The sequence below is a fragment of the Candida metapsilosis genome, assembly GCF_017655625.1.
Source record: "Candida metapsilosis strain BP57 chromosome Unknown scaffold1, whole genome shotgun sequence".
Taxonomy (NCBI): Eukaryota; Fungi; Ascomycota; class Pichiomycetes; order Serinales; family Debaryomycetaceae; genus Lodderomyces; species Lodderomyces metapsilosis.
Window position 1 is genome coordinate 2,287,222 of NW_027138159.1, and position 27,856 is coordinate 2,315,077.

At 36.7% G+C, this 27,856-nt stretch overlaps 11 protein-coding genes across 11 annotated transcripts; 8 read left to right on the forward strand and 3 right to left on the reverse strand. All coding sequences in view use genetic code 12, as the record gives it.

The window, feature by feature from the left end:
- Positions 1 to 555: 555 nt before the first annotated feature.
- On the forward strand, positions 556 to 2,577 carry I9W82_001039 (SCF ubiquitin ligase complex subunit; the record flags this gene model as incomplete). Its single annotated transcript, XM_067689742.1, has 1 exon — positions 556 to 2,577. The coding sequence occupies one exon, from the start codon at positions 556 to 558 to the stop codon at positions 2,575 to 2,577; it is 2,022 nt and encodes a 673-aa protein (XP_067551062.1).
- An 853-nt stretch (positions 2,578 to 3,430) lies between these two features.
- On the forward strand, positions 3,431 to 7,246 carry RPM2 (ribonuclease P; the record flags this gene model as incomplete). The annotated part of the gene is made up of 1 exon (XM_067689744.1): positions 3,431 to 7,246. The coding sequence occupies one exon, from the start codon at positions 3,431 to 3,433 to the stop codon at positions 7,244 to 7,246; it is 3,816 nt and encodes a 1,271-aa protein (XP_067551063.1).
- A 105-nt stretch (positions 7,247 to 7,351) lies between these two features.
- On the reverse strand, positions 7,352 to 10,114 carry I9W82_001041 (putative ubiquitin-specific protease; the record flags this gene model as incomplete). Its single annotated transcript, XM_067689745.1, has 1 exon — positions 7,352 to 10,114. The coding sequence occupies one exon, from the start codon at positions 10,112 to 10,114 to the stop codon at positions 7,352 to 7,354; it is 2,763 nt and encodes a 920-aa protein (XP_067551064.1).
- A 722-nt stretch (positions 10,115 to 10,836) lies between these two features.
- PHO91 (Pho91p) lies at positions 10,837 to 13,515 on the reverse strand (the record flags this gene model as incomplete). The annotated part of the gene is made up of 1 exon (XM_067689746.1): positions 10,837 to 13,515. The coding sequence occupies one exon, from the start codon at positions 13,513 to 13,515 to the stop codon at positions 10,837 to 10,839; it is 2,679 nt and encodes an 892-aa protein (XP_067551065.1).
- A 3,273-nt stretch (positions 13,516 to 16,788) lies between these two features.
- On the forward strand, positions 16,789 to 18,432 carry I9W82_001043 (sugar porter family MFS transporter; the record flags this gene model as incomplete). The annotated part of the gene is made up of 1 exon (XM_067689747.1): positions 16,789 to 18,432. The coding sequence occupies one exon, from the start codon at positions 16,789 to 16,791 to the stop codon at positions 18,430 to 18,432; it is 1,644 nt and encodes a 547-aa protein (XP_067551066.1).
- A 1,339-nt stretch (positions 18,433 to 19,771) lies between these two features.
- On the forward strand, positions 19,772 to 21,427 carry I9W82_001044 (sugar porter family MFS transporter; the record flags this gene model as incomplete). The annotated part of the gene is made up of 1 exon (XM_067689748.1): positions 19,772 to 21,427. One exon carries the CDS (start codon positions 19,772 to 19,774, stop codon positions 21,425 to 21,427), a length of 1,656 nt encoding a protein of 551 aa, XP_067551067.1.
- Positions 21,428 to 23,010: 1,583 nt separating this feature from the next.
- Positions 23,011 to 24,018, forward strand: HSP30 (Hsp30p; the record flags this gene model as incomplete). Its single annotated transcript, XM_067689749.1, has 1 exon — positions 23,011 to 24,018. The coding sequence occupies one exon, from the start codon at positions 23,011 to 23,013 to the stop codon at positions 24,016 to 24,018; it is 1,008 nt and encodes a 335-aa protein (XP_067551068.1).
- A 302-nt stretch (positions 24,019 to 24,320) lies between these two features.
- On the forward strand, positions 24,321 to 25,181 carry I9W82_001046 (uncharacterized protein; the record flags this gene model as incomplete). The annotated part of the gene is made up of 1 exon (XM_067689750.1): positions 24,321 to 25,181. The coding sequence occupies one exon, from the start codon at positions 24,321 to 24,323 to the stop codon at positions 25,179 to 25,181; it is 861 nt and encodes a 286-aa protein (XP_067551069.1).
- Positions 25,182 to 25,437: 256 nt separating this feature from the next.
- I9W82_001047 (uncharacterized protein) lies at positions 25,438 to 26,004 on the forward strand (the record flags this gene model as incomplete). The annotated part of the gene is made up of 1 exon (XM_067689751.1): positions 25,438 to 26,004. One exon carries the CDS (start codon positions 25,438 to 25,440, stop codon positions 26,002 to 26,004), a length of 567 nt encoding a protein of 188 aa, XP_067551070.1.
- Positions 26,005 to 26,157: 153 nt separating this feature from the next.
- I9W82_001048 (signal recognition particle subunit) lies at positions 26,158 to 26,652 on the forward strand (the record flags this gene model as incomplete). The annotated part of the gene is made up of 1 exon (XM_067689752.1): positions 26,158 to 26,652. One exon carries the CDS (start codon positions 26,158 to 26,160, stop codon positions 26,650 to 26,652), a length of 495 nt encoding a protein of 164 aa, XP_067551071.1.
- A 223-nt stretch (positions 26,653 to 26,875) lies between these two features.
- I9W82_001049 (uncharacterized protein) lies at positions 26,876 to 27,847 on the reverse strand (the record flags this gene model as incomplete). Its single annotated transcript, XM_067689753.1, has 1 exon — positions 26,876 to 27,847. The coding sequence occupies one exon, from the start codon at positions 27,845 to 27,847 to the stop codon at positions 26,876 to 26,878; it is 972 nt and encodes a 323-aa protein (XP_067551072.1).
- Between the last annotated feature and the right edge of the window lie 9 nt (positions 27,848 to 27,856).

Consider the following 27,856-nt stretch of genomic DNA (forward strand, 5'->3'; position numbering starts at 1 on the left):
TTTTTCTCTTCCAATTTTCACTCTGGATTGAGTCGTTTTGACTCCACAAAAAAAGAAAAAACATAGGATCAAGCTTGGGGACGATGTTTAGGACGATTTGGTAGATCAGTACACTTATGAGATCTAGTTACTTTGAGTTATTCAAATTTATAGGTATTATATTCTGCTTCATCACGTGCCAGTTAAGCGCCAGAATACGAATTGTTAACAGTAAGTTCAGATTTCATTAATAGATAGCACTGTCAGTAAAGTCTGAGCAGCGCAGTAGCTCTCTTGAGAAATCGAAAAGCTCCTTTCTATAAAGATTATATAGTTTTAAAGGGTGTTTGGTGTTGAATTTTATTCTTCTGTTGCTGCAAATTCTACTGCTGTTTGTTTTTGTGTTTGCATTCATTAAATGTCTGTCTCTCGGGTTTTTTCTGTTCTTCATCTCTCCCACGCGGGTCATAATAAACATTAATGGCAAATACCCATCAAAGTATTCCTTCTCTTTTTTAAAGGTTTTACATACTGAACCAAACTGTGTTTAATTAAGAGACTCTATTCTTTTTCAAAATGAGTCGATCAGAAGTTATCAGTGATAACTTAGGCAACACCACCACCATCAATCACGCCAAACCTGTACATCAACAACAACAGATATTCATCAATGATTTACCAGACGAGGTACTAATACACGCTTTTTCCCAACTAGACCCATCGTCATTAAACAGTTTACGACTAGTTTGCAAGAAATGGAACCATGTGATCAATGACAAAGAAACATGGATCAAACTGTTTCGAAACCGATTTGGCATCTTGACTACAGCATCTTCATTCCCTAGTGTCACGCATGGATCGAATTGGATGAATGAGTATTTTGCTAGGTTACAGATTATACGTAATTGGAAGCGGGGTATATCTACTCATCAAACTTATCAAATGGTGAATAGTGAAGTTGGAACTACTGGGAATGGGTTGGCTTTATGTGATTTCAAGATGAATAAACTAGCCATATTTGATAAACTTCTGGGTAATATAAGCTTTGGTAATCTAGATAGTGGCAAAACACAAAGTTTTATACCTGGGATGATGAATATGGATATTTTGAGTTTTGATATGAATTTTAATTACTTGGTAATGGGGAAAAAGAATGGTGGTATAGTTGTGAAAAACTTGATTATTAGTACGTCAATTAGTCAGCGTGGTAGTATGACTAATTTTGAATTGCCAGAGGAGGAGAAGAGTCCTGTTAGTAGTGTCATTATTAATTCTTATGTTGACAAGAATGGTGCTGCTGTGGATGTAATTAGTGGGCTGGTTGATGGGGTGTTGAGGTGTTGGGGCTTACATGGTAAACTTAAGAATAAAGTGGAGTTGGATTCCAGTGTGTTGAATATCAAGTCTGATTTTAGCAAGCATATTATTGTCAATACTGTCAAGTCGGTTTATGTGTTGAAATTTGATAATTTGGAAGTGTTAGGACATGCAAATTTAGATGTTTCAGTTTGTGACGAGGAGGCGATTCATGTTGAACAACTTATCCAACTGAGAAGCTCATTAAATGTTGATTTTGGTGGAGAAAATATCATCATATGTCACGACAAGAGTATTCGAGTTTATGATTTCCATTGTACTGGTATACGGAAACTAGATTTTGAAAATGATGGTGAAACAATTGTTCAAACACAACTACAAACTGTTACCAAAACAAGTTTGAATAATGTCAATTTAAATGTTGTTGGTGGAGATGGGTTACTATGTGGGAATCTACTAAGTGATGGTAGTATTATTGTTTGGAATGTACGTGAAATTTCAACTTATAAGATTGAACCACAACTACGATTCATTCCTGAGTTGAATCATAAAAAGATTCTGGGTAGGATACATAATGCTGTATTGAATGGCCAATTACTTGCTGTTTCTACATTTGCTATAAATGCTTCAGTTATTGCAGTATCGGGTTATAATGGGTTAACATGCATATATGATGTCTTTACAGGTAAGTTTCTACGAGAAGTTTCAATCAAGTTTCCTAAAAGATTTGATCATATGCAACATTATCCGAAACTGGTTGAATATGTGAAACTTAACCCTGATCAACAAGATACTAATGGAGTGATTATTTGTGGAGACGTGATGCAATATTTTGAATTTGGAAAGATTAATAGTAGGAGATTAAGCTCCAGTTCTAAAAAAGCCAAACAAGTGAATATAGGATCACATGGGAAACATGAGTCGAAGAAGAAGATCAGAGATGGAATGGATGAGTATCATCGACAATTACATGTTCAAAATAGAACAGAAGAATTGTTTGATAGGTATAATGGTACTGAATATGATGACGAAGAAGAGGAAATGAGAATTGCATTGGCAATGAGTGAGAATATGTATAGTAATGGCTCAAGTCAGGTTGATGTTGGGGTTACTACTGCTACAGATGCAGATGACGATTTGCAAAGAGCTTTGGAACTTTCTAAAGTGGAAGCGGGCGATGGTGAAGTTGAGTTGCAGGAAGAGGTTATCGATGTAGTGGAAGACGAAGAAGTTGATGAAGCATTAAGACGTGCATTGGAATTATCATTAATAGAACATTGATATAGGGTTTTTATATACGAATAATCAGGACTTGAATTACGGAGATTTATAATGTAATCTCAATTGGGAAGTAACTCCGAGTCACGTGTATCAGAACTTAAACTCCGTATGTAAAATTTTCGGGCGCGAGTTCGCAGTTGAAAAAGTTAAAAAGAAAAAAGAGAGAGAGTCAATGTAAAAGAGAGGGATTGAGATTCCGTAAATTTAGACCAACCAATCAAAGAACAGATTCAAAAAGAGGAGACTAAGATCTAAAAGAAAAAGAAAAAAAGACTTCTGCAGGTACTACTTTATGATACGATTCAGTTCTCTTTCAATACTGGAGCGATTGTTTCGTAAGTCATGTGTATTTCTTTTGTATGGGAGTAGTTAGTGTTTTACTATGAAGTCTCTCCCATTGGTTATATATATACATTTGGTTCTTTGTAGTGTGTGTATTCTAACGGTTTCCTCCCCATTTCCGTTATATTCCATTAAAGTATTATATGCAGTATAGAAAAAACAAAAAAAAAAAAAAATTTTTTTTTCTCTTTTTGCGTAAACAAAGAGAAAAATGACTAGACTCAATTTTTAAACCTATCATAAAACACCAATTCAATTAAAAAAACAGCACACATACACCTAAGGGTAAAGGGTTTTCTTCTTCAGACCTATATACTACTAGACTTCATCTACTTACATATTGTATCACAGTTGAAGTACTAACAGACACACATATTCAACATATATTATAGTTATATATATATATTCCTTATGATCTGAAGAAACCAACCAAAACCTTTTAGCAACACACACCACAACAAATCAAATTTTACACACACCCACAGGAATACATTAGACCTATAGACTTGCAATGGTATTCCCATCATTCATACGCTTAGCTAGGCTTTCAACTAGACTTCGCCAGGCAAGAATTCAACATCCTTGTCGTAATCAATATCGCAAACCATTTTTCCAAGCATCTTTTCCTTATTTAAATACCAGTTATTACTATCAGGGACTTCTGAAACGGTATGACTTCTTTCATAGAACTAGGTGGTGGACTAAAGCCGAGACTGGTTCCACTAGTCATTCACAATTTATGGGAATTGCTGATGGTCATTATGGACTTTATTTTTCCATGTATAATCAAGAATGTGACAGAAAAGATCGTCAAGAAGCATATGAGAAATACACTAGACGGTATATGACTGACCAGTTGGAACAAGGAGATAGGACAAAGTTTAAACAATGCATGTTTATGAGTGCATGCAGGCATCACCATCACCGTCACCGTGACAATCGTTGGTCAAGTAGGTGCAAGGGTCACAGATGGAGTCATAATCATTCACACAGACATTTCAGAAGATTATTCCATGTGAAGCTTTTGCTACTAGGAATTGCAGCTAAATTTATAATATCCAAAGCCATAAAGGATACTCAAATTGGATTGGATAATTTGAAAACAGCGACAAACAGGTTATCATCTTTGTATTATGCGAAACCAGCTGCCTACTTTATCAACAATGGAGCAGGTTTCCACTCATCTGGTCTTTCAAGCTCACATAACTTCTCGATGTCCCCAACAGATGGCGGTGTCTTCTCAATTGGACTTTCAAAGAGATCTTTCACCACTGCATCACACTCGCATTTTCAACAATTGACCAAAACCTCACAAATTCTTACACCTGAGATTAAGAGAGGTCTCGAAGAGGAACCTTTTGAGACTAGCTTTTTACAATCACAAATAACACAAATAACTAATGCTTTCGAAAGGCAATCTGATAAAAAAGAACTCAACATAATATATCCATTATACCAAGGTATCAAGCGCAATGAATTGACATTACCCACGGTGGAGTTGTACAATATTGTTTTGAAATCAATCATTGATAGACCGGTTGATAATGAGGCTAACGTAGGAGCCATTGAGAGAAAATTAACCAATTTACTTACTGTCTACCAAGACATTCTTTATGCAAATTTAAAGCCAAATGAAGAAACATTCAATTTGGTGGTGAATGAAATGTTAGACAGTACTATCAAATGTTCACTGGTTTCTTGCGCAAACGATATTGATTTCAGAGAAACTTCATCAAAAGCTAAAGAGTTTGCTCAAATTGCATTTGAATTGGTTGAATCATCAACTAAACATGTTAGTTTCAGGAGTATTTTTGACAAGGTTGTCACCTTATCAAAGACATATCCAAGCATTGTGAGTGATCAAATTTTGGAATTTTATGTCAAGATGGTGAATGAAACTAATTGCAATGAAGCAAGTTATTATCTTGACGTATTGGAATTTTCTGCATTCTTGCCTCAATTAGAAGCGTACAATGAACAAGACGCATACAGAATTATTGAAAGCACGTATAACAAGATTAAGAATTTGGATAGTGTTGATGAATTTGCTGTCTATCAATCCATGATGAATGCTTTGGTTTACAATAACCAATTAGGTAATGCTTGTCAATTATTGGATAATATTTTAATCGACTATAAAGATTCACTACAATTCGCCACTCGTCCATCGAAGAAGCAAGTGAGTGACTTGATTGCTACATTCTTGAAAGCTTATGCCAATCAAGTTGGCGTGGTTGAGTGTTTGGACTTGTTGAAGAAGTTTCAAAATGTATCATATTTGCCTGAGTTGCCTGTATCGTTTTACAATTTTATAATTGTCAGATTGCAAGAGTTTCCTGATAAATATGATGAAATGTGGCAATTGTACAACCGTGTTGCATTGAGAGTAGATTTCCAATCAACATCTACCATAGACATGATGAAGGATGCAAACGGATTATGCTGTCGTGACGTGCTTCTTGGTCTTGCCATCTGCAAAGGTGACCATGAGAGAGTTTTCCAATTGATTAAGGAGATTATGTTGAAGGAGCACTTGATTGGCGATGACCAAGTATTCCGTATGGCTTTGGGCTATTTGAATAACGGAATCGTGAATACCAAATCACAAGGAGAATTCTTTAATCAATATTACTTGGGATTGCTTCATCAATTGTTATTAGCTCAATCAAAGCATTATCAAAGTTCAATTCACATCAATGAGTTTGTGTCTCAATTTGTTCAATATTTGACTATTGCTGTTCCACCTGAATTGGCAAATAATGAAGTAGCAGTAGCCAGTGTTTCCAATTACAATGTGCAACTACTCATGAATTCAACATTACCATTTAAAGCTGTTGAAGAGTTTGATCTTCAAATGGATAACCTTTATGGTCTCAGCGTTATTGCTCGTCATTTGTTGTTGTATTCAGGTGCAGATGAACAGACTTTGCTCAAAGTTGCTGATTTTGAAGCTCATTTGATCAATCAATTTGAAGATGTTGGGAATCACTATATTCAATTGACTAATGATGTTGCTGAATTAAAGACTCAATTGAAGGTGCACTTTTCAGAAATTGTTGGCAACTTGACTACAACAACGGCTGCTATTGAGAAGACGTGTGGGTATTTGAATATACCTCATTGTGAAGTAGCTGAAGTCAAGATTTCTTTTGATCAAGATTTGAGTTGTTTGTTGAATATAAACTATCATAAAGGAGCTTCTTCATTTATTGATTTATTCCAAAAGGGTTTCACATTTGATATCAAGACTTGGAGTGCGCTTTTGAATCAAAATTTCATGAATGAGTACTTGTCAAGGATTAATGTTGGTTCGATGTTGGATAGATTTTGGATGTTGGAGTGTGAAGAAGAGACGAAATTGGCCTTGTTGAAGAGATTAATTTCATTTAACGACGAGCAAGTGAATGGAGAGATTTTGGAATTTGTTTGTCGTGGAAACATATTCAGCACCGATTTGTTGATGACTTTGTTTCAATCGAGTGTTTCTGTTACCGGTGACTTTGATTTTGAGTTGGCATATCTGCGCAACGTGGATATGAATTGGATAGTTGAGTATTTCAACTATTTGAAACAACTGGGAAAATTTGAAGAAATTAGCAAATGCTGTGCTTTAATTAAGGATAAATCTGAAGAAGTGCAATTGTTTGCACTTGAAGCTGCGTTTGAAACTGGCACAAGTGAGTTTGCCAAAGTGTTGGAAACTTCGCCTGTTTCTCTTGAGAACCCTAAACTTATTGAATTACAAATCAAATATGATATCAAGTCAGGAGTTAGAGCTAGAGACATTTTGGATAAAAACTATCCATCTATGTCCCCACAAGTTGTTGAGTTGTTGTCATTTGTCAAGTTCTTGGATTCATTACAACACCCGAGATTTGCATGCAATGACGCCGCCAAGTTTGTCTCACTTGAACACATGGCTAGTTCATTACTTGCATGTGGCAATTTACAACAAATGAAGACAATTGTCGATGCCAACGCTATTGAATCCAAACATCAGCTAGTTTCAACCATGTTGCAAATGTTGATTGATGCTGTACCTTATGCACCTACGAAATCAATTCTTGATCGATTTATGCTTTTTATTAAATTTTATAAAGTATTACAAATGGGCTGTGTTTTGCCTGTGGAGCTGTTTTTACAAGTTATTCAGTTGTTGAAGGTGACCAAGTCGGAGTTGTTGCCAGTATTGACTAATCGAATGATGATGACAAATGGTGAAGGTGTTGGTGGTATTTCTGACATTGTCAATTTTTATTTCTTGGAAGTGCAGTTGTTTGATAAGGAATCGAAACAACTAGTTTATAATTATTTAGAAACGAATTAATGACATGGGATGGGGATTATAGGAGGTAAAATGAAATCTGTAAATTTTCAGTACAAAATTGTATCACACTCTCTATTCTAAATGACATCTAAACACACATTTTATCTAATTACGATGTGATCGTTTAATTTGTTTTCTATCAACACGTTCATAATACAACATATAAGCAGAAGTTTCTTCCGCCAAGACCGAATTCAATGAAACTTCACTAACTTGACCATCACTGATTCTCCAATACGGATTTGAAATTAAAGAACTGATCTTCTTCATTTTGACTTTTCTCCGTGGCTCAGAAGAAGATGAAGTCGTTGAAGTTACTGGAGCATCGGATGATTCATCACCATTGATTTCATGTGATAATGGATGTTGACGATTGGCGGATGCTGCAGATGGCGGAGCTCCTCTATTAGCACCACCAGCACCAGCACCAGCACCAGTGCCTGGTACTTGTAACAGATTCAGCTGCTGTTCTTTGAGATTATGTTGAGCAAACGCATTTTCAAAGTTGTTACCCTTTAATGGATCTTCCACGAGAATCTCTGCTGGTGTATGTAACCCAGTGTGTAAGATTTCTTCCACGTTTTTAGGATTGGCTTGAATGACTGATGGTCGTCTGCCCATTAAGTTTGAGAATTTCGAGCGTAATCCATCATCATCTTTATCGGATCCTGCACTAACTGAACGACTCAGTTTTCTAAGTGAGACTTTACGACCGAGTGAGGATAAACCAGATGATGAGGAGGCGGAGTTACTGTTGCTATTGTTGCTGTTGTTGCTTTGGGCTGCTGCTGCTTCATTGGCAAGTTTATCTTCCACTGGTACAGAATCAACTGGTGTTGCATCACAATGGATATTTCCCGACAAGTCCATAATCTCCGGCGACAATTTGAAAATGTTGCCATCACTATTTTTAACATAAAGTGGCTTATGTTTAAAACATTCATAATGGCCCTGAGCATGTGATCCCAAATGTTTAATGACGGCACGTAATCGATACTTGTAAATGTCATTATCATTGAATTTGAATTTACGGAAATGATGACTCAATTTTTCCGTTTGTTGTTCTGACATTGGTGCTGAGTTGATTATTGGTGGTGCGGTTACTATTGGTGTGTCACCGGTTCTCAATGTTGTTGCTGTTGTCATTGTTTGAGCGGCGGATTCGGCACTAGTTACTGACGATGCGTTGTCGTTGTCGTTGTCATTACCATCATCATCATCATCGTCATCGTCATCATCGTCATCGTCTTCAGTAGTGGTGGCGTTATCTGTAGTTTTACCTTCATCAGTAGTAATATCCTCCTCATCGTCATCCGCTGGTCCTTTCTCTTCAAAATCATCACGTTGCACATCTTCATCCTCCATATCATTTTCATCAGTAGTTAAAACGGACGAAGTCAACTTATGCATCAACTTTTCCTCATCATCTTGTATAACAGATTGGAAATATTTCAAACGATCAACATATTCCTTACCGATAGATAACGTCATTGTATCTTTAAACTCAACACGACATGAGTTTCTCGTTACTGATTGTCCATCAAATGCCGATCTAGATAAATGGAAGCCGAAAATTTTTGGTGGTTTTAAAATTTGTGATTTTTTAGCCACAGTTGAGGTGATTTTCGAAATGTCAATTCCATTGACATTGTAAGATTTGATGTAATCTTCCAATAGTTCAGGCAAGTCTTCATTAATGCACAATTGTGGGTTTTGATATAACTCCTTAATTTGTTGTAAAAATTGTTCTTCTTGTGCTGATGCGACTTTTCTTGCTTCTCCATTATGGTTTTCAGCATATGCTCGTTCATTAGCGACAATCTTATCCAATCTACATTTGATACATTGGTATCCTTCAATCGTTTCACTTTCATTCTCCTCCAATAACGTTTCTAATTTAACCAAAGGTTGTGAAGGTAAATGCAACGTCAACATGACAAATGGGGAGAATGTAGGCTTTGAAACTCCATGACACGTCAAACAAGTCATTTGACTCAAAATCAACCCATCAAAAGGGAATTCAGGTACTGAAATCAGTTCCAATATCGTATAATCTTGAGGCAGAGGTTGATCACCCTTGGGCACAATTTGATGTAAATGCAAAGTAATAAACTTGTGGAAACTTTTCAATTTTAAATTTTCATTTTCCAAAGTTTCATTAATCAATTGAGTCAATTCTTGAGCATCATGTTGACTTCTTGAGATTTTGGCATTAAAAATTTTCTCCAATTCATGTAAAAAAGTCCAAACTGAAATGGTTTTTGATGTCATTTGTGTCTCTTGTAATTTCTTAATCATTGATGCAAGGGCTATATGTAAAGGGATATCGAATTTTTGATTTGATGATTTAAATTTGCCACTAGATAAGGACTTGTGGTGTTCATTTCTTAATTTTATCAATTCATCAGTATTGATATTGTGGGAGTTGATGAAATTGACTAAATCGTTGAAACTAGTGATGAATTTGTTGAGGTATTCAGTTAAGGATGGTAATGAGGAGTATGCTTGTAATGATGAGTTTGCAAAACAATCATTACGTAAGTTGATTAACCCCGTGGTGTGTTTATCTGGGCGCTTAGTAAACATTTTGCTGCTACTGTTGTTGTCAGGTAGTAGTGATGGAAGGAGGATGTATAGTACAATGGAACTAGCAATGAATGTTTGTAATAGTAAAGTGTTTCTTTGCAGTGGAGTCTTTTTAAACCAATAATTGAGTAAAGATTGCGGGATATACTTGAGTAAAGGGTGAAGGGTAATTAATTCAGTGAGTTGTTGTTGTTGTTGCTCTAGATGTGAATGGGTTGTAGTGGTGGTGATGATATTTTGATTAGTAATGAGTTGTTTAAGTTGTAATAAAAGATTATCCATTCAACTTAATTACTCTATGTCAATTAATTAGAAAAATTTGGTATTTTATATTTATAGAGTTCCAAATAAATAAATAAAAAACAAAAAATGCTTTTTATTGAATTTAAACGCCCAACTCTGAAAAGAAAATAAAAAAATAAAAAAAAAAGAAATTGTTTTTGTGACATAAAAAGAAATAAAAAAAAGTAAAATAAAATAAAGACGGAATTTAATTTTAATTTAATTCTTCTTTCTTCCGAGGCATAAACAGTGACAAACAAGTATGGTTTATTTCTCAAACAAGGCATAACAAGCGAAAGAATATATATTATATTTATCAGATTAGATTTTAGATCTTATAGAGAGATTTAACAGAAAGATATAAATCTACAATGTTTTTCTCTTCAGTCTTAATAATATCTTAAGTGGGGAGTGTATATATATGTATCATTACTTAAATTCGGAAGGCAAAAAACATAACCAAAAGGGCGGAGGTAAAAAGTATATATATATATATATACATAACTCTCGGAACTTATGTAACTATATGATGTCATTGTACTTTTCTTATTTGAGTAGTTGTTTGTGCAATGAGCGATTTTTTTTTTTTTTTTCATTTCTCATTGTCGCAAAATTACTTATCAATACACGACACTACATCTAGAACAGAAAACATATCACTTTCTGTTGCAAAACTTTCACTAAATTATGCTTTAAATAAACTACACACACAGATGCCTCTTTCAAAAATTGATAATCTTCATTGTAGCATACCCAATAGTAACAATTATTCCATATGCAATCAATGAACTAGGCACACCTCTAGTTATAAACGTACCAACCGTCAAATACGGCTTACCAAACTCATCAGTCATACATATAGCAGTAACATTAGGAAACCCAGACGTAGGTAATCCCATAGCTGCTGAACACAACAATGCACTAGCCATAATCAATAACCTTGGATGAGGCTCTGGCATATTATTTCCAATTTCTTGTACTAAAGGAATAATAATCAATGCTGCCACTGTATGAGATACAAATGTAGCCATAATTAAAATTAATAATCCAAATGTTAAAGTCACTCCAAATAATGAGAAATCTTCAACTTGCTTTTGTATTTCAACAGCAATGGTGTTTAATAATCCTGAAGAAGCTACTGCTTTACCCAATGCAGTACCACCCATCGCCAATACAACAATATTCCAAGGATAATTGTTGAAATCTTCAGTTGTCAATAACCCAGATCCAAAGAATAAAATCATGGGGATTAATGAAATAATACCCATTTCTCCAAAAATACCCGTCAATTTAGATGCAAAACACCACAACAAAATAGTCCCCACTGAAACTATCAGAATATACCATTGAATACCAGTAAACTTATCATCAATCATCCTAATTGGCACTAAATGAGTGTTTTTGGAATTACAATTGAATGTAATCAACAAAAAGATCCAAATTAACAACAATGTCAATACACAAACTGGGATTGATATGACAAACCATTGGCCCCATGATGGTTGTGGTTCAATAGCACCAATGGCAATTATATTCTGCGGTGAAGCTATGGGAGAAGCCATTCCTCCTACATTTGAAGCCAATGCAATTCCCAAAATCAATGCATTAATAAACTGCGATCCTTTAGGTAAAGTACGAGTCAATGGTGTAATCAAACTTAAACACATAACTGGTGCAGCCACATTCAGTAGAAAAGCTGATGCAATTAAAGCAACTCCCATAATTGTAAGCAAAACAACTGAAGGATTAGTCCCTGCTTTAGATAAGATCCATGTTGATATCAATTTAGCAATATGATATTTCGACAATGCTGCGGCTAAAGTAAAACCACCCAACAACAATAAAATCACTGAATTCCACATTGTACTTAATATAAACTTTGATGCATCGATAGAGTCCATTATTGACCCATCATCATTCTTAATCACATTGAGGAAAACAATCAACAATGGAATCAATAATGAAGTTACAAATAATGGGACTGCTTCAGTAGCCCAAAGTAAAGAAGCACACACCAACATTGCAAAACAATTCCTTTGTGCATCATCATCAAATGGTGACACATTGAGTAAAAATGTTGTAACTATAGCAATAACCACCAACTTGACAAGCACTGGATTTCGTATTGAAATATTGAATGAACTTAAACTTCCACCACTTGCTTTCAAATCAGTTTCTTTATCACTAGTGGCTCCCTCAGCTCTATCAACTAATTTTGAATTAGCAGCATAAGTTTTCCTTTCCAATCCAATCATATCTCTCCACACAGTATTCCTTTCCCAAACAACATGTTCTCGTAAATGTATCGACAACTCTTGTCTTGCTGTTTCAAGATCATGACCATGATTACAAATCAATGCATATAATCTAATCAATGATTCCAAGTTCTCATTGACTTTGTGAATGGTATCTTTTTTGAAAATGTAGGAGTTTTCTGGTAACGAATTCAAATAAGATTCCTTAATATTTGTATTTAAAGACTTGTCAAACTTCTTTAATGCCTTTTTAAACCCAGTTTGATTCAATTCAATATATGACTTCAATTCAGATAATGTAGTGTACAATCCAATTGTTCTCTTTCTAAGAATAATTCGACTTTCAGTAAGAAGGAGCAATTGTGGTGGTAATCTATTATCAGTTGTCGTTACATTAGTCAAATCATCCCACAATTTTTGTGTCTTTGGTGAATTCAAATGATCTTCAATTGATTTAGCTCTGTGTAATTCATATCCATTATTAGAACCACCTCGATTAATCACCGGTGTTGATCCCATCCGTTTAACTTGTCTACCTCGTGGTTGTTGTTGTGACCCAAGCACACGATCTCTTTCCAACTCTTCGATATAATTCTCTTCCTGCACAGCACGACGAGCTTCTGCTTCTTCATCTTCTTCATCATCATCACCTTCACCTTGAGTAAACTCTGTATCCGGATCAGTGGTATTGGTAACATAATTATCTTGAGAAGTTGCAGAAAAACGTCTTCCCTTATCATGTCTAGGTTTAAACTTCTTCGATGAATGCTCCAAATTCTCAGCAATCTCCAGCTCAAAAACTTCAATATCATAAACCAAATCATCAATACTCTTGAAAATAAACTGTTCCTGTTGCTTATAAAAAGTATCAATCTTTTTCAATTCAGCATTCAATGCTGCTTCAAACACTCTAATCGGATTGCTATCATCATCATCATCTAAATGTGCCGTCGTCGTACTCGAATAATGCTCACCAACTAAACGAGCATTCTCTTCCAAGTCCGCATTATCATCAACATCGCCATAATTTCTCCTTATACTATCTCTTTGTAATGAATATATCAACTTTTTCAAAGTCGTGTATGCAATATACTTTGACGACCATTCCGGTACAGCATTGAATTGTATCGAATGGGAAAACTTCATCTAGGGAAAAAAACTTTGTGTTTCAAGTATCACTAGACCTGTATTATGAGAATATATGTTGGGTGGATCAGTGATGATCCTAGTGTGTGGTGTTGATCTTTTTGTAGGACTGATGCTGCCCGGGTTACCATTTGGACGTTGGTAAAAATTAGACTCAAGATAGTTTCGCGAAAGTTGACACAAATACACGACCATATTTATTTTAGCTGCAAAGTAGGCTGGTTATAGTATATTGATGAATGAAGTTGAAGGCAAAGGATCTCATAAGGTATACTCTCAATGGAAGTACAGATTCTTTAACTGAATTTTCAAGTATACTTGAGAATCACATTTGTGATAGATTTTTTGCAGTAATTTCGAACAAATTTTCAAAAATTTTCTACGACTAAAATGGCATGCCTTCTTATATCCCAAAAAAACCTCAATTCCAGACACATATGTTCTGAAATACTATAAAAATGGTAAAGTAAGTAGTACACGTGGAACCTTCAATGCGAAATTAGTCAGTTAATGGTGATAAAGTAGTGAATTGCTACCAATTGACTTGTTTAATTGGAAAAGTAGCAGTTTTCCAAGTGATCCTGTATATAGATTAAAGCTGTCTGTTTAAATTGCAGTACCATTAGTCATAGTTGATAGAGCTATTTATCTATTTGCGAATACAAGAGTATTTTAGTATTTTATGGTCGCTGTTGTCATAGTAAAAGCAGCAATTATAAAAAAGACGCAATTTTTTCAACTCGAGAGAAGTGGCTGACAGAAAATAAAATATTATTCAAAATACCATACCAAAAGATAACCAACCAAACTTATCCTTCAAAAAGAAATATCTGGAGAGATTTTAAATACATCACACTGTATTAGCATAGACTTACTCAACAATATCATAAAGTATCATCGGTCGAAAAACTACACGAATACTTTCAATTCCAGAGTAAACAAAGCCACCTTTTTCCGTTTTTTAAACCTTGCATTGCTTCACAAAGTAAATTTGAAAGAAAGAAGATGGACTTTTGCTTTTTCCTTATTGGATGTATGTATTACCTATCTTTGATGAATTCGACTGATTAGCTTCGGAGGGACGGTGTGAACGAGCCTATTTTAAAACTCTTGTCATGAACATTGGAAATGTGGCGGTTGTTAATGCCAAATCCGAGAATGTCAGAGACCTACCTTCAACCTTACTTTACTTATCCCATCAATCAAATTCATCTTAAAGAAGCGTTCCCTCGAGCTATTGCTCTGCAAAAAAAGCCACTCATACTAACATCTCCCTCATTTTTAGTTCAAGAATTCAACAAACAATTACCAGACGTAGGTAATGTCTCCTGTTATTGCGGTCGTTGTCATAACCAAAGTGCCCACGCTATACGTACCATCAATTGCGTTACACTATTCTTTATCCCTGTGCTCCCTTTTTACTATTCCAAGAGGTTAAAGTGTGATATATGTGGAAATACTGGAGATTTGGATAAGACGGCAATTGAACATTTGAAAAAGGGAGAGCCGGTAGCGATAGGTGGGTAGTTGATAGTTGATAGATAGAAGATGGAAGAGGGAGTTTGTTGGGGTAGGTGTTAGTTGGTGTTAATTGGTGTTTAGTGGGTTATTTTGATTTTGATTTTTTTTTTCATATTTTGTACTTCAAAGTGTTTGACTAGTTGCTTATTTGATATGAAAATAGTTTTAGAATATAAGAAAATTGCTTATTTGAGTTTATCATCTGGTTGTATATAAAGCCACATTGTAGTGAAGATATGCCTCTGCACTGTTGTTCTATAAAAGATTCAGTTCACCATGTGACCAGTTGTTAGTGGTACCAGCAAATTGTAGCACACTCTGTTCTGTATCATTTTCTGGGAGAGCTCTTATCCCAACTACTAGGTGAATGTACAAAAAGCTAAGGCGGTAACTCAACAAAATACAACCCCATTGCAATTCAACTTTTTGTATACCAACTTACACATGGCCGCATCAAATTTCGTATAAACTGTCAACTCCAAACGAGGATTCCGAAGTTGATAATTATCCCGAAACTAAAGCAAAACGTTTGGCTGTTTCATTTATACTTTCACAAAAAGTACATTGCTCGTACGTTTTTATTTTTTTTTTTTTGAGTGGGGAAGAGAGTTGCAAAAAAAAAAAGAGAAATAAATAGCACGATGATGGAAGTGTGAAGTCCAGAGGTACTGACCACCTGGAGGTAAAACAACAACAATACTGTGTTTTGAGTGGAAGATTATTTGACATGACAGTGGAGCATTCTCTAAGTTATGTATCACTTCTTGAAAGTACTCCGACCAGAACGTAACAAATCAGTCTTCGGAAGTGTTGTCCAAAATACCAAGAGAATAATATTGTTGGGCAGAAGGGGTGTTTTACTTGCACAAAACTTTAAAATTGCAAATTATTATAATTCTATCCATTCTTGCCCTATTTCAGTCAACATCGTTTCCAGATCAACAAAAAACAAAAAAAAAAGGAAATTGAAGTTGATCCAGTGGGGTACGAATGGGAAGCAATGTTCCGTTTAGCTACATGATGCACGGCTATTGAAGTTTATTCTTGAGATATGTTGAACTTTTCAACACAAAGACTTTGACCTACAGCCAATTCAACAATTTTGCAAACACACCATCCTGTACACCTATTGCCATTTTTGTCATCATTTCAACACTTGAGTTAGATCAATCGGGCCGGAACTGTTTCAAGTAAAGAGCGCTTATTTTCATTTTACACAAAGGGCCTCGAGTTGCCGGCATGAGGTAACAAAACTCCACAATTTTCGAGGACTTAGAGGAAGCTATCACTACAGTGGGCATCTATCTATCCAGCACCAAAATAGTTTCACATTTACCAATCGACAGAAACCACAGCTCAGCTCTTTGAAGCAAAACACTATCATGATTATGTGGCCATCGTTTCTGATGATTCGGACCAAGGGGCACCATTTTTATTGAAAGAAGATGCATGAAGAGTGATTGCACCGCATTGTGTAATGAAACGATAACAACCTGAATCTTACCAACTTGTGTAATGAATTGGCGACAATGGTGGGGAAGTGATCGGAAAATATTGGGGTAATGTGTTGGGTATAATGTTCTTGGTAATCACTAAAGTGGGTATAAATGGAGAGCCTTGTTGATAAGGATGTGGCACCACAGACCTCAAGAATACTACCCCAACTACTTCAACCAGTATAAATAGTCAGTCAAGGTCTCCCTAATTTCTGTTTCAATTATCATCCCCCATCACCAATACAATCAAATCATCATGTCTTCAAAAATTGAACGCATTTTTGGTGGTCCTGCTTTGAAAGTGGCCAATTTCTTGGATAAGTTCCCCAAAATCTACAATGTTTGGTTTATTGCTAGTATCTCAACTATTGCTGGTTTGATGTTTGGTTTTGACATTTCATCCATGTCAGCATTCATTGGAGCAGAAGCTTACTCCGAATACTTCCACAATCCAGGATCTACTATGCAGGGATTCATTACCGCAGCCATGGCATTGGGGTCCACCTTTGGCTCTATTGCATCTTCATTTGTTTCTGAACCATTTGGAAGAAGATTGTCATTGATGATTTGTTCTTTGTTCTGGATTGCTGGCGCTTCCATTCAATCCTCAGCACAAAATGTTTCCATGTTGATCGCTGGTCGTATCATTTCTGGATTGGGAGTTGGTTTTGGTTCATCAGTTGCGCCAATTTATGGTGCTGAAATTTCTCCACGTAAAAGAAGAGGTGCAGTCAATGGTCTTTTCCAATTATCAGTTGCTACTGGTATCATGATTATGTTTTATCTCTGTTATGGTGTGGGGCACATTAAAGGTGTTGGTAGTTTTAGAGTTGGGTGGGGGCTCCAAATTATTCCTGGTGCACTTTTATTGCTTGGATGTCTCATCATTCCTGAATCTCCACGTTGGTTAGCTAAACAAGGTAAATGGGAACAAGCAGAGTTGATTGTATCCAAAATTCAAGCTCGTGGAAACTCTGAAGATGAAGAGGTGTTGATTGAAATTGCTGAAATTAAGGAACAATTGTTGGTTGATAACGAAGCTAAATCAGTTGGGTATGCAACCTTGTTCAAGAAAAAGTTTATAATGAGAACATTTACAGCTATCTTTGCTCAAATCTGGCAACAATTGACTGGTATGAATGTTATGATGTACTATATTGTTTACATTTTCCAAATGGCTGGCTACAGTGGTAATGCCAACTTGGTAGCCTCATCTATTCAATACGTCTTGTTTGTCGCTTGTACCATCCCATCATTGTTTTTCTTTGACAAGTTTGGTAGAAGACCACTTTTGATCGGAGGTGCAATTTTGATGATGGCTTTCCAAACCGGTCTTGCTGGTATATTGGGAGCCTACGCCGTACCATGGGCAGATTCCGGTAATGAGTCAGTCAACATCAAGATCCCCGCTGAAAACAAAGCTGCTTCTGCCGGAGCTATCGCATGTTGTTACTTGTTTGTATGTTCGTTCGCTGCTACATGGGGTGTTGGTATCTGGGTCTACTGTGCTGAAGTTTGGGGTGACAACAGAATCTCACAAAGAGGTAACGCTTCCTCGACTTGTGCTAACTGGGTCATCAATTTCGCCATTGGAATGTATACTCCATCAGGATTCAAAACAATTAGTTGGAGGACTTATATCATTTACGGGGTTTTTTGTCTTGCTATGGCGATCCATGTATACGTTGGGTTCCCTGAAACTAAAGGTAAGAGATTGGAGGAGGTTGGACAAATGTGGGATGAAAAAGTTCCAGCTTGGAGATCAGCTGATTGGACACCAACGCTCCCACTTACAAGAGAGTCCGATTTGATGAGGAAATTGAGTGTTGAACATGTTGAACACATTGGATCTAAAGAGAAGGAAACGGTTGTTGTTGAGGAAGCTAGCTCAGTTGAGTGATTGATTGATGTGTGCTTTAGTTCTAGATAAGTTTACTACTTATAGGCTCGAATATATAAATTCTTTGGCTGATCCGTGTAATCTCACTGTTCAATTCTGATAAATTGTGGAAAATGACGTAAGATTCGTATCTCGCAACAAGAGTAGAATAAGAAAGCTTGCATGATTTCACGTATAGTGCCATCCTTGTTATATTATTATTGCACAAAAGTTCCATTTTCGTAAACCAAGCCTCATCCAATACGTCCAGTTGGGGCACCATGTTTCAACACATTTTGAAGACGCGGAGTGAAAATGTCAGTGCTCAATCTCACGGTAATGTTCATACCACAACCGTACTATCTCACTCTGTATGACTCGTCGCATTCTTATCTGTTCGACGTTTCATTCGCTGTGATTTCTTTGTACGAGGCTGTTGTTGGCATTCAAGTCGCACAAAACCAAAAAATTGAAAATGGATAATCTTCCCGGTTTTGTGAATGCTTTGGAATAATTGTTCCTGGCTTCTTTTTCTTTGACGAAAATTGGAAAGTGGGGTTAAGAATTAGACATTAGAGTTATAATATAGCTCCTCGTGCGTTGTAGTCCTATTTATCCCTTTTATATCTGCCAGCTCCTATAGGCGATTTCATACATGTGTTGGATACTGACAAGCTTGAGCTCCAAATGAAATTATGTTAAAAAAAGAAAAAAACTTTTGCTCTCCAATAAAGAATTAACGCCACCATCACTGTTGAAGTTATCATGTGCTCCACGTTGAATGCTTTTGTGGTATGACTTGCATCTAGTCTAAAGACAATTTTGTCTTCTCTGCAGCACAATTGGCTGGTTTGCTGTATTTTCCCCGCACTCCTTATCTTCGGCATTGTACCAAAATGAAACCTCCAATTGTTCTGAGCATCAATATCGTATGGCTCTCAGTTTGCTATTGTTGTGCATTGTGAACTATAATCTTACCGAATTTAGTGCTGCGAAAAGAACAATGAGAAAGAAAAAAAAAGAAAAAAAGTTGCAAAAGCTCCGTTGTTGGATGTTTATAACATGTTCAATATAGCCCCCAGAGCGTTATAAAGAAGCAACTATTCTTGTAAAAGACTTGAGCGGGGTCTCACCCACAATTATCTGAGGTATCCTTTATAGTTAACAATTGATTTGATACATATGTGGCACAAACAACACCTGAACGTCTAATAAGGTGGTCCTGCATACAACTAACAAATATGCATACTGGGATGGCCTATTAGACGCTCTCGTTGCTCCTACCCAACCTATCATTATAAATATCCAGGTAAATCCCCTTCGTTTCCAACTTTCACGTCCATTCTTTTCAATCCAAAGAATGTCTTCGAAATTCGAAAGAGTATTTTCCGGTTCGGCTTTGAAACTTGCCAACTATATCGACAAGTTACCTAAAATCTATAATGTCTACTTCATTGCTAGTATCTCAACAGTTGCAGGGTTGATGTTTGGCTTCGATATCTCGTCAATGTCAGCATTCATCGATGCAGGTCCTTATGGGAGATTCTTTAATCACCCAGGATCCACATTACAAGGTTTCATCACAGCAGCTATGGCTTTAGGGTCTATATTTGGTTCTATTGCATCGTCATTTGTCTCTGAACCGTTTGGAAGAAGATTGTCATTGATGATTTGCTCATTGTTGTGGATGATTGGTGCTGCTGTTCAATCATCTTCCCAGAACGTTGCACAATTGATTATTGGTCGTATAATTTCTGGATTGGGAGTTGGTTTTGGAACTTCAGTTGCCCCCATTTATGGTGCAGAGATTTCTCCAAGAAAAAGAAGAGGAGCCGTCAATGGACTTTTCCAGTTTGCAGTTGCGCTAGGTATATTAATTATGTTCTATTTCTGTTATGGTGTTGGTCATATCAATGGAGTTGGAAGCTTTAGAGTGGGTTGGGGATTTCAGATTGTACCTGGATTGGCTTTGTTTCTAGGATGTTTCGTTATTCCAGAGTCGCCTCGTTGGTTAGCTAAACAAGGAAGGTGGGAGCAAGCTGAGGATATAGTTACCAAAATCCAAGCACATGGGAACTCAGAAGATCCTGAAGTCTTGATTGAAATTGCTGAGATAAAAGAGCAATTGTTGATTGACGAGGAAGCAAAAGCTGTTTCTTATTTTACTTTGTTTACAAAAAAGTATCTATTGAGAACCTTCACGGCAATGTTTGCTCAGGCATGGCAACAATTAACAGGTAATAACGTGATGATGTACTATATTGTCTATATTTTCCAAATGGCTGGGTACGAGGGCGATAGCAACTTGATTGCCTCATCCATTCAGTACGTATTGTTTGTTGTTTGCACAGTTCCAGCTTTATTCATGTTTGACAAGTTTGGTAGGAGACCGTTATTGATTGGTGGTGCTATAATGATGATGATTTTCCAATTTGGTCTTACAGGAATTTTAGGCACTTACGCTGAACCTTGGCCCGATTCAGGAAATGAATCTGTAACAATCAGAATCCCAACTGACAATAAATCAGCAGCTCGAGGTGCTATTGCTTGTTCCTACTTGTTTGTTAGCTCTTTTGCCGCCACATGGGGTGTTGGTATCTGGGTTTACTGTGCTGAAGTTTGGGGTGACAATAGGGTATCCCAAAGAGGCAATTCATTATCAACTTGCTCTAATTGGTGTTTCAATTTTGCCCTCGCAATGTACACTCCAGTTGGCTTTAAGAATATAAACTGGAGGACTTACATAATCTATGGAGTATTTTGTCTTGCCATGGCGATCCATGTATACGTTGGGTTCCCTGAGACTAAAGGTAAGAGATTGGAAGAGGTTGGTCAGATGTGGGATGAGAAGGTTCCTGCTTGGAGATCTGCCTCCTGGAAACCAACCATTCCAATTGACCCAGATTCAGAGTTGGCAAGAAAATTGAGTATCGATCATGTTGAACATGTTGAAACTAAAGAGAGAGAAAGGGTTGGGGTTGATAACGCCAGCTCGGATGAAAGTAGAGATGCTTAGTGGATGCTTCCATTGGTTTCTAAACCAAGTTTCACTGGATGAAGTTTGCTTTAGTTTTACTTTGTATAGTTTTACAAATGATGTTTTCAAGTAACTGGAAATCTCTCATGTAGTGCGCGTTGCGGCTACGGAGGGGTCGGAAGAATCTTAACTTTTTAAAGAACTGTTGCAAAAAAAGAAAAAAAAAAAATGACTAAAATTGACTAAAACAAAAAAAGCTTGTATGAAGTGTGCATGATGCAATACAAAAGAAGTTCCAGTTCTGGAAGGGAATCGGTATTGATCGGTTACAATTTAGTGAAAGGATTAGGCTCGGCTGGAATAGTTTGTTCTATTAATATTGTTGTTCAATGTATGACCTGGAATTCCGTTTGGTGAAGCCGTGGAAGCATATTTGGAAATAAAGTTTTTTAATTACATGTCAGCCCTCTTCGAAACATTAGCTGGTATGGTTTATAGTAAGAAGTGTAATTCCTGATTGGCCATTTATTTACTCCACTTGTAATAAGTACCAAAGTGCTCACTCTTTTGTGAAAGAGAGATCGACTGATAAATACCCCCCCTGATTTGGCTTCATCGCCGTGATATGTGTGCAGCCAATAAATTATGCGCAAACCAAGCGCTCGGATTTCCGGTCTGCACACTCGCTAGTATTAGAGATCACGAGGTATAAGGCTACATTCAAAAGCAAAAGCCGATGGTTATAATACCGATAATCAGACGATATGCATAACCTCTCCATCCATCGAATCATATGATATTGAAAGAACAATAGAGAGAGAGAGTCATATGCACATCATTTAGATTATTATTCAGAAGTAGAAAACAAGGTCATGTAAAATTGAATCAAGGGATATTTTTTTTTTTAAAAAGGAAAATAGGTTACCGCCGGATCACATCTCGTATTAAGCGCGGAATGTATGGCTTTTCGTATTTGCAAAGAAAAATTAAGAAAAAATCAAAAAACAAAAATGGATGATATGATTCTGTGCATATTTTGATCCCTTTTCTACTCTTTGATTTTGTTTTGCGAAACATGCATAAAATTAATAAGCAGAATTCTTAAATCAATTGGTGCATTCCTTCACGTAGTTAGAACCCACATACTCCGCTCGAAATGGCAAGATACACGGTAATAGCACTTGATTTGGGAAGATCGTAAATGCACGGACCTGAACATGATGTCCGATACTACTAAATAGGAAATTATAACCTGAATTACATCGCTAGTTTATAGTCATTTCCTTTGAATTGCGTTGCGGGAATTTTTTGTCTCCTTTGTTTTCATTTTTACTCTTTTTTTGTGTTTTGTGATTTCTTCCGTGACTATCTCAAAACTCTATCCACCTCTTCCTGATCTTCCACTATGTTCTTTAACACTTGTGACCTTGTAAGCAGTACAAAGTAGTTGTAATTAATTTTGGGTATAAATAGGGGTCAACTTTTACCCCTATTCTCCTTTTCCTACACTCTCTCTTATTATTCATCAACAAAGCATACTCGTATCACTAAAGCTAATTACCCATTTTGCAGCCGACTGATAATACATACACAAAATAAATCCACAACTACACCTTAAAAAAATGAGCTTTAATCAACTTACTGATTTGGTCAAACGTAACCGTGCTATTGACATTAATCCACCACCATCAGAATCAGATATCAACTTGACCAGCCATGGTAGTGACTGGTTATGGGCAGCATTTTCAGTTTTTGCTTTACTTGCAATTTGCCATGGTTTCGTCTACAGTCTTTACAGTGTCCGCAAGAGTGGTCTCAAAAAATCCTTGTTGACAATTCCATTGTTCACCAATGCTGTTATGGCTTTCGCTTACTACACTTATGCTTCAAACTTGGGTTACACTTGGATTCACACTGAATTTGAACACGTTTCAACCGATAGAGGATTATTTGTTCGTCAAATCTTCTACACAAAGTTTGTTGGTTGGTTCTTGTGCTGGCCTTTGGTCTTGGTTATCTTCACCGTCACCACTCACGTTAGCTTAACTGATGATAGGGAGGACATTTTGAAGAAGATTGTTCAAATTTTTTCTGCCATCTTCACTAGATTCTTATCCATCGAAGTATTTGTCTTGGGTTTGTTGATTGGTGCTTTGATCAGATCCACTTACAAATGGGGCTACTTTACATTTGCCACCGTTGCTTTGTTGTTTACCATTTATCTCATTTGCGTTGACTTACACCGCAGTTTCCAATCTGTCAACAAAAGTATGATTGCCAACTTGGTCATTATTTTTGAGATTGTTGTTTGGATATTGTATCCAATCTGTTGGGGTTTATCTGAAGGTGGTAATGTCATCCAACCAGACTCAGAAGCTGTGTTCTATGGTATTTTGGATCTTATCAACTTTGGGTTTGTTCCAGTCATTTTGACTTGGATTGCTATCAATACAGTTGATGAAGATTTCTTTACCAAAGTTTGGCACTTCCACTTGAACAACAATGTAGCACCACATACTGAACCAGATGCTGAAAAGTCTGTTGGTGAAACAACACCAAGACACTCTGGTGATACTGCTGTTGCTCCAGCTGGAGTTCCACAACAAGAAGAAGAGGAGCAACAAGTTTAGATAGGGAGGAGAGCAGTTACTTGGTTGTGATTCTTGCATGAGGTTAGATGATTTTACTTTTTTTACGTTTTATTTCTGGTGATTTACATTATGCTACATGGTCTAGTATATACTTTTTTTTTTTAATAATTTAATATCCATAATCTATTTTTAGTGTTACCCTTTTATGCATACTCGCTTATGCGCGCAATCAAAAAACAAACTTATTGTTCCGACAAATCTCGAATTTCATCTTTTTCATCATCGAAAATTTCAGCCACATTTTGTACACCGATTGCTCTTCTTCACAAAGGTTCAGCTAAATGCCACCAAAAGCTACTACTTCATCCAAGTCATCCACCACTAGAGTACAGTCAGGCTCTCCTGCACAACAATTGACAGCGCTTTTCAAAACTCAACAATTTTATTGGTACTTGGGTCATGTCTTTGCCATCATTTTCTTTGTATTGAGCTCATTGACAGCTATGCTATTTAGACAAGCTGCTTCTTTGAAATACTTTCGCTTTACATTATTGTCGATCATTGTCACATATTTGATTGTGTTGAAGCAAGTGTATATCAAACGCTCAGCTCCGAAATTAAGCATTGCTAGGTTATCCAGAGATGAAAATGTCCAATACTTGAGTTTGGCAGTCATCTTTTACATTGCAAGCTATATTCTTGATACACCAGCACAGACTGTATTATATTCATACATTATATTTGCGGTCTTCCACGCACTCACATATTTCCAAAACAACTTGTTAAGTATTGCAATTCCCTCCATTGATGCACAGCAAAGAGTTAATGCGGCAATTAACAACTTCACCACCCAATTCAACCAACCTGCATTGTCTGCCGCTTCAAGTGTGGAAATTGTGTTGGCAGTTATGTCAGCATTCGATGTGTTGATCAGTACCTTCTGGGTATTGTTAAAGTGGAACATTGTACAATATGCAACAAAAGTGTTTCTTTTCGTTGCCGTTGTCGTGTTTAACAAATTGAGGTATGACAATAACCAATTCACAAAAGCTGCTGTAAACCAATTGGATCAAACATTAAATGGATATGTCAGCAAATTGAACAATGCTCAATTGAGTCAAAAGTACTTTGCATTAAGAGAGAAGTTCGTTCACTACGTGGCATTGGTTCAATTGCCAAAGACGGAGAAAAAGAATCAATAAGCGCAATGATTTATGCGCTTTGTAGCACACATTGCAATCGTAGCATATACTGGATCATATAGCAAGTGTACTTTGTAGTATTAACAAGGTAAAAGTATACAATTGAACTCATTTTCATAGAGTAGCAGAATCTTCAGTTGAGCTCTTTGGTCTGAGTTCTCGTCAGCCAAAATAAATTTTCACTTTTTGTTAGCACACTACAATCCACAAGCTCATTCTACAAATACACCGTGTGCTTATTCTTACCCACTTCAACATGTCAGCAGGTAGTCAAAAGAAACTAGCCACCAAGAACAAGTCTATTTTGCTTCAATTACGATACATTGCCGCAACCATCAATGTACTTGCCATCATTGCCATTTTTTATTTCAATCGTCCATCAAGATCCATCACATACATTTTATTATCAACCCCCAGTTTTATCCTCCAATACGTTCTAGAGTCGTCAGGCTTACCAAAATTTGGTGCCGATGGAAAAGTTCTCTCTTCAGGAGCCGATATCATGCAAAAGGGTTCATTATTTGAGTATTGCTTTGATGTGATTTATTTGACTTGGATTTTAGATGTGTTGATGATTGTCTTTGGAAGTAATAAAGTATGGTGGGGGTATGCTATGATACCTGGATTTGCTATTTACAAAATCAGTGGATTTGTTTTACCATTTTTCAGAAAATCAGGTGGTGGACAACAACAACAACAAGGAGCTGATAAGGATGGCGCCACTTCATCATCAACTACAAAAAAGGACAATTCAGGATTAAGCAAGCGTCAACAGAAGATGAAAGCAAGACAAGAGAAGGGACCTGCTGTTAAATATAGATAGAGAAGTAGTTTGTATATTCTGAAGCAAATTTGTATATACAATATTGAATGTTTTTGTTGATCTTCCGTAAAAGACAAAAAAAAATTCAATTGATTGGAAAATTTTCGACAAATCATTGCAACCAAAACAAAGTATCATCACCCTTCACACACAATGCCTACCATCAAGGATCTTGACCAGTTCTTTGAATTGTCTACAGACTTAGTTGCCAATTTCCCATCGACAACGCTTTCAATTACATATTCCAATACCGCCAAAAAATTATCCTCCAAGACATCGAAATCCACCACCATTGATGATGAATCTTCTTCAACCACTAAGCATAAACCACCCACACACACGATAAATATCAAATTATTTGAACCGCATACAGGTAAATGTTTGAAATACAAGACCACAAAACAAAAGGAGTTTAGTCGTATATTAAACGTGTTGGGTCCACAAGGAGTTAATAGTAATGGGTTGGGATTAGCCAGCTTGATGTCTAATACCAAGTACGTTCCAGAGCCTATTGTTGAAGAAGGAAAGAAGGATAGTGGTGCTGATAATGTAGTATCGACGAAGGAAAACACCCCAGTTGTTGAAGAAAATACACCAGCCCCAAGTGGATCTAAGAAGAAAAATAAGAAAAAGAAGAAGAAGAACTAGATGGTCATGGGGAATGTTGTGTATGAATGCAGATGCGGAGTGGAAGGCGAATGTTGCAGTATCAAAATATTGATCTGGTGACGTTGGTTACGTTTCTTTGGCTAATACTGGAGACTACAGCAATGAATTATAATTATAGCAAATTTAAAAGCACATACTACTAAAGGAATACATATCCAACCAAGAGTATTAATATCTAGCTCAAAATCCCCCTTCTCTTTATCTACCTGAACAAGCTCTTGAACTTGGAAATGAGACCTTCTCGCTTACCACCACTGGATGTTCTCTCAACAGAAGGCCTACCATCAAATGAACCGGGAATTCTAGGTGCCTGTGGTGAATCTTCTTGGTCGGGTGTTGCAATTGATGAGGAGCTCGAAGCGACAACTGGAGTTTGACTACCTGATGAGTGTGGTGCCCTAAGGGTGGACTCAGAAGGATGAGCTAATAAAGTAGGCTTCTCTGGTTTGTCTCCTGGAACCGCAGCATTTGAGGATTTGTTTGCTGTTGAAGCATTGGCTACAGGTGCAGCTTGAGCTGATTCCGCTTGCTTATTTTCTTGCACATCTGGATCTGGACTTGGTGTTTCAGCAATATTCTCAAAATCGGATGAGGTTGGTGGACTAGAAACTGCAGCAAACGAAGAGGAAGAAGACGTAGGATTGATTCCAGTAGCATTTTGAGAAACCAAGGGTTCATTCTTTGTCTGTCCAGCATATCTTTCGGTATCCTCCGCGTCCTTGCGTGATTTTGTATTAACCTTGTTGTCAGTTTCACCGGCCCTAACATGCTTATTAGCTACACTTTTCCCAATGTTATCAAAAGTGTGGTCACCATCAGTAACAGCCAACACAACAGGTGAATCTCCCAGACCAGAGACTCCCTCCTCTTCTCTCAAACCATCATCTCCCTTATTCTCCTCGTCCTTCTCCTCTTCAACCAAGATTAAGTGCTCAGCATGCACAATGTTGTTGGTGTTTCCATGTTCATCAGTAACAGTTGGATACGAATCAAGAGTTGTCCAGTTACCGTTGATTATGAATTTGAAAATGATATCTTGCTTATCATCAAGTATGATGGTTTGTTCAAATGGTGGAGTGGTGATTTCGGGAAGACTCTTGGACCAGTTGTCGAAAGTACCAGTGATCTGCACTGACTCTATGTCCTTTGGTGCTTCTATTGTATACTGATACATCTGAATATT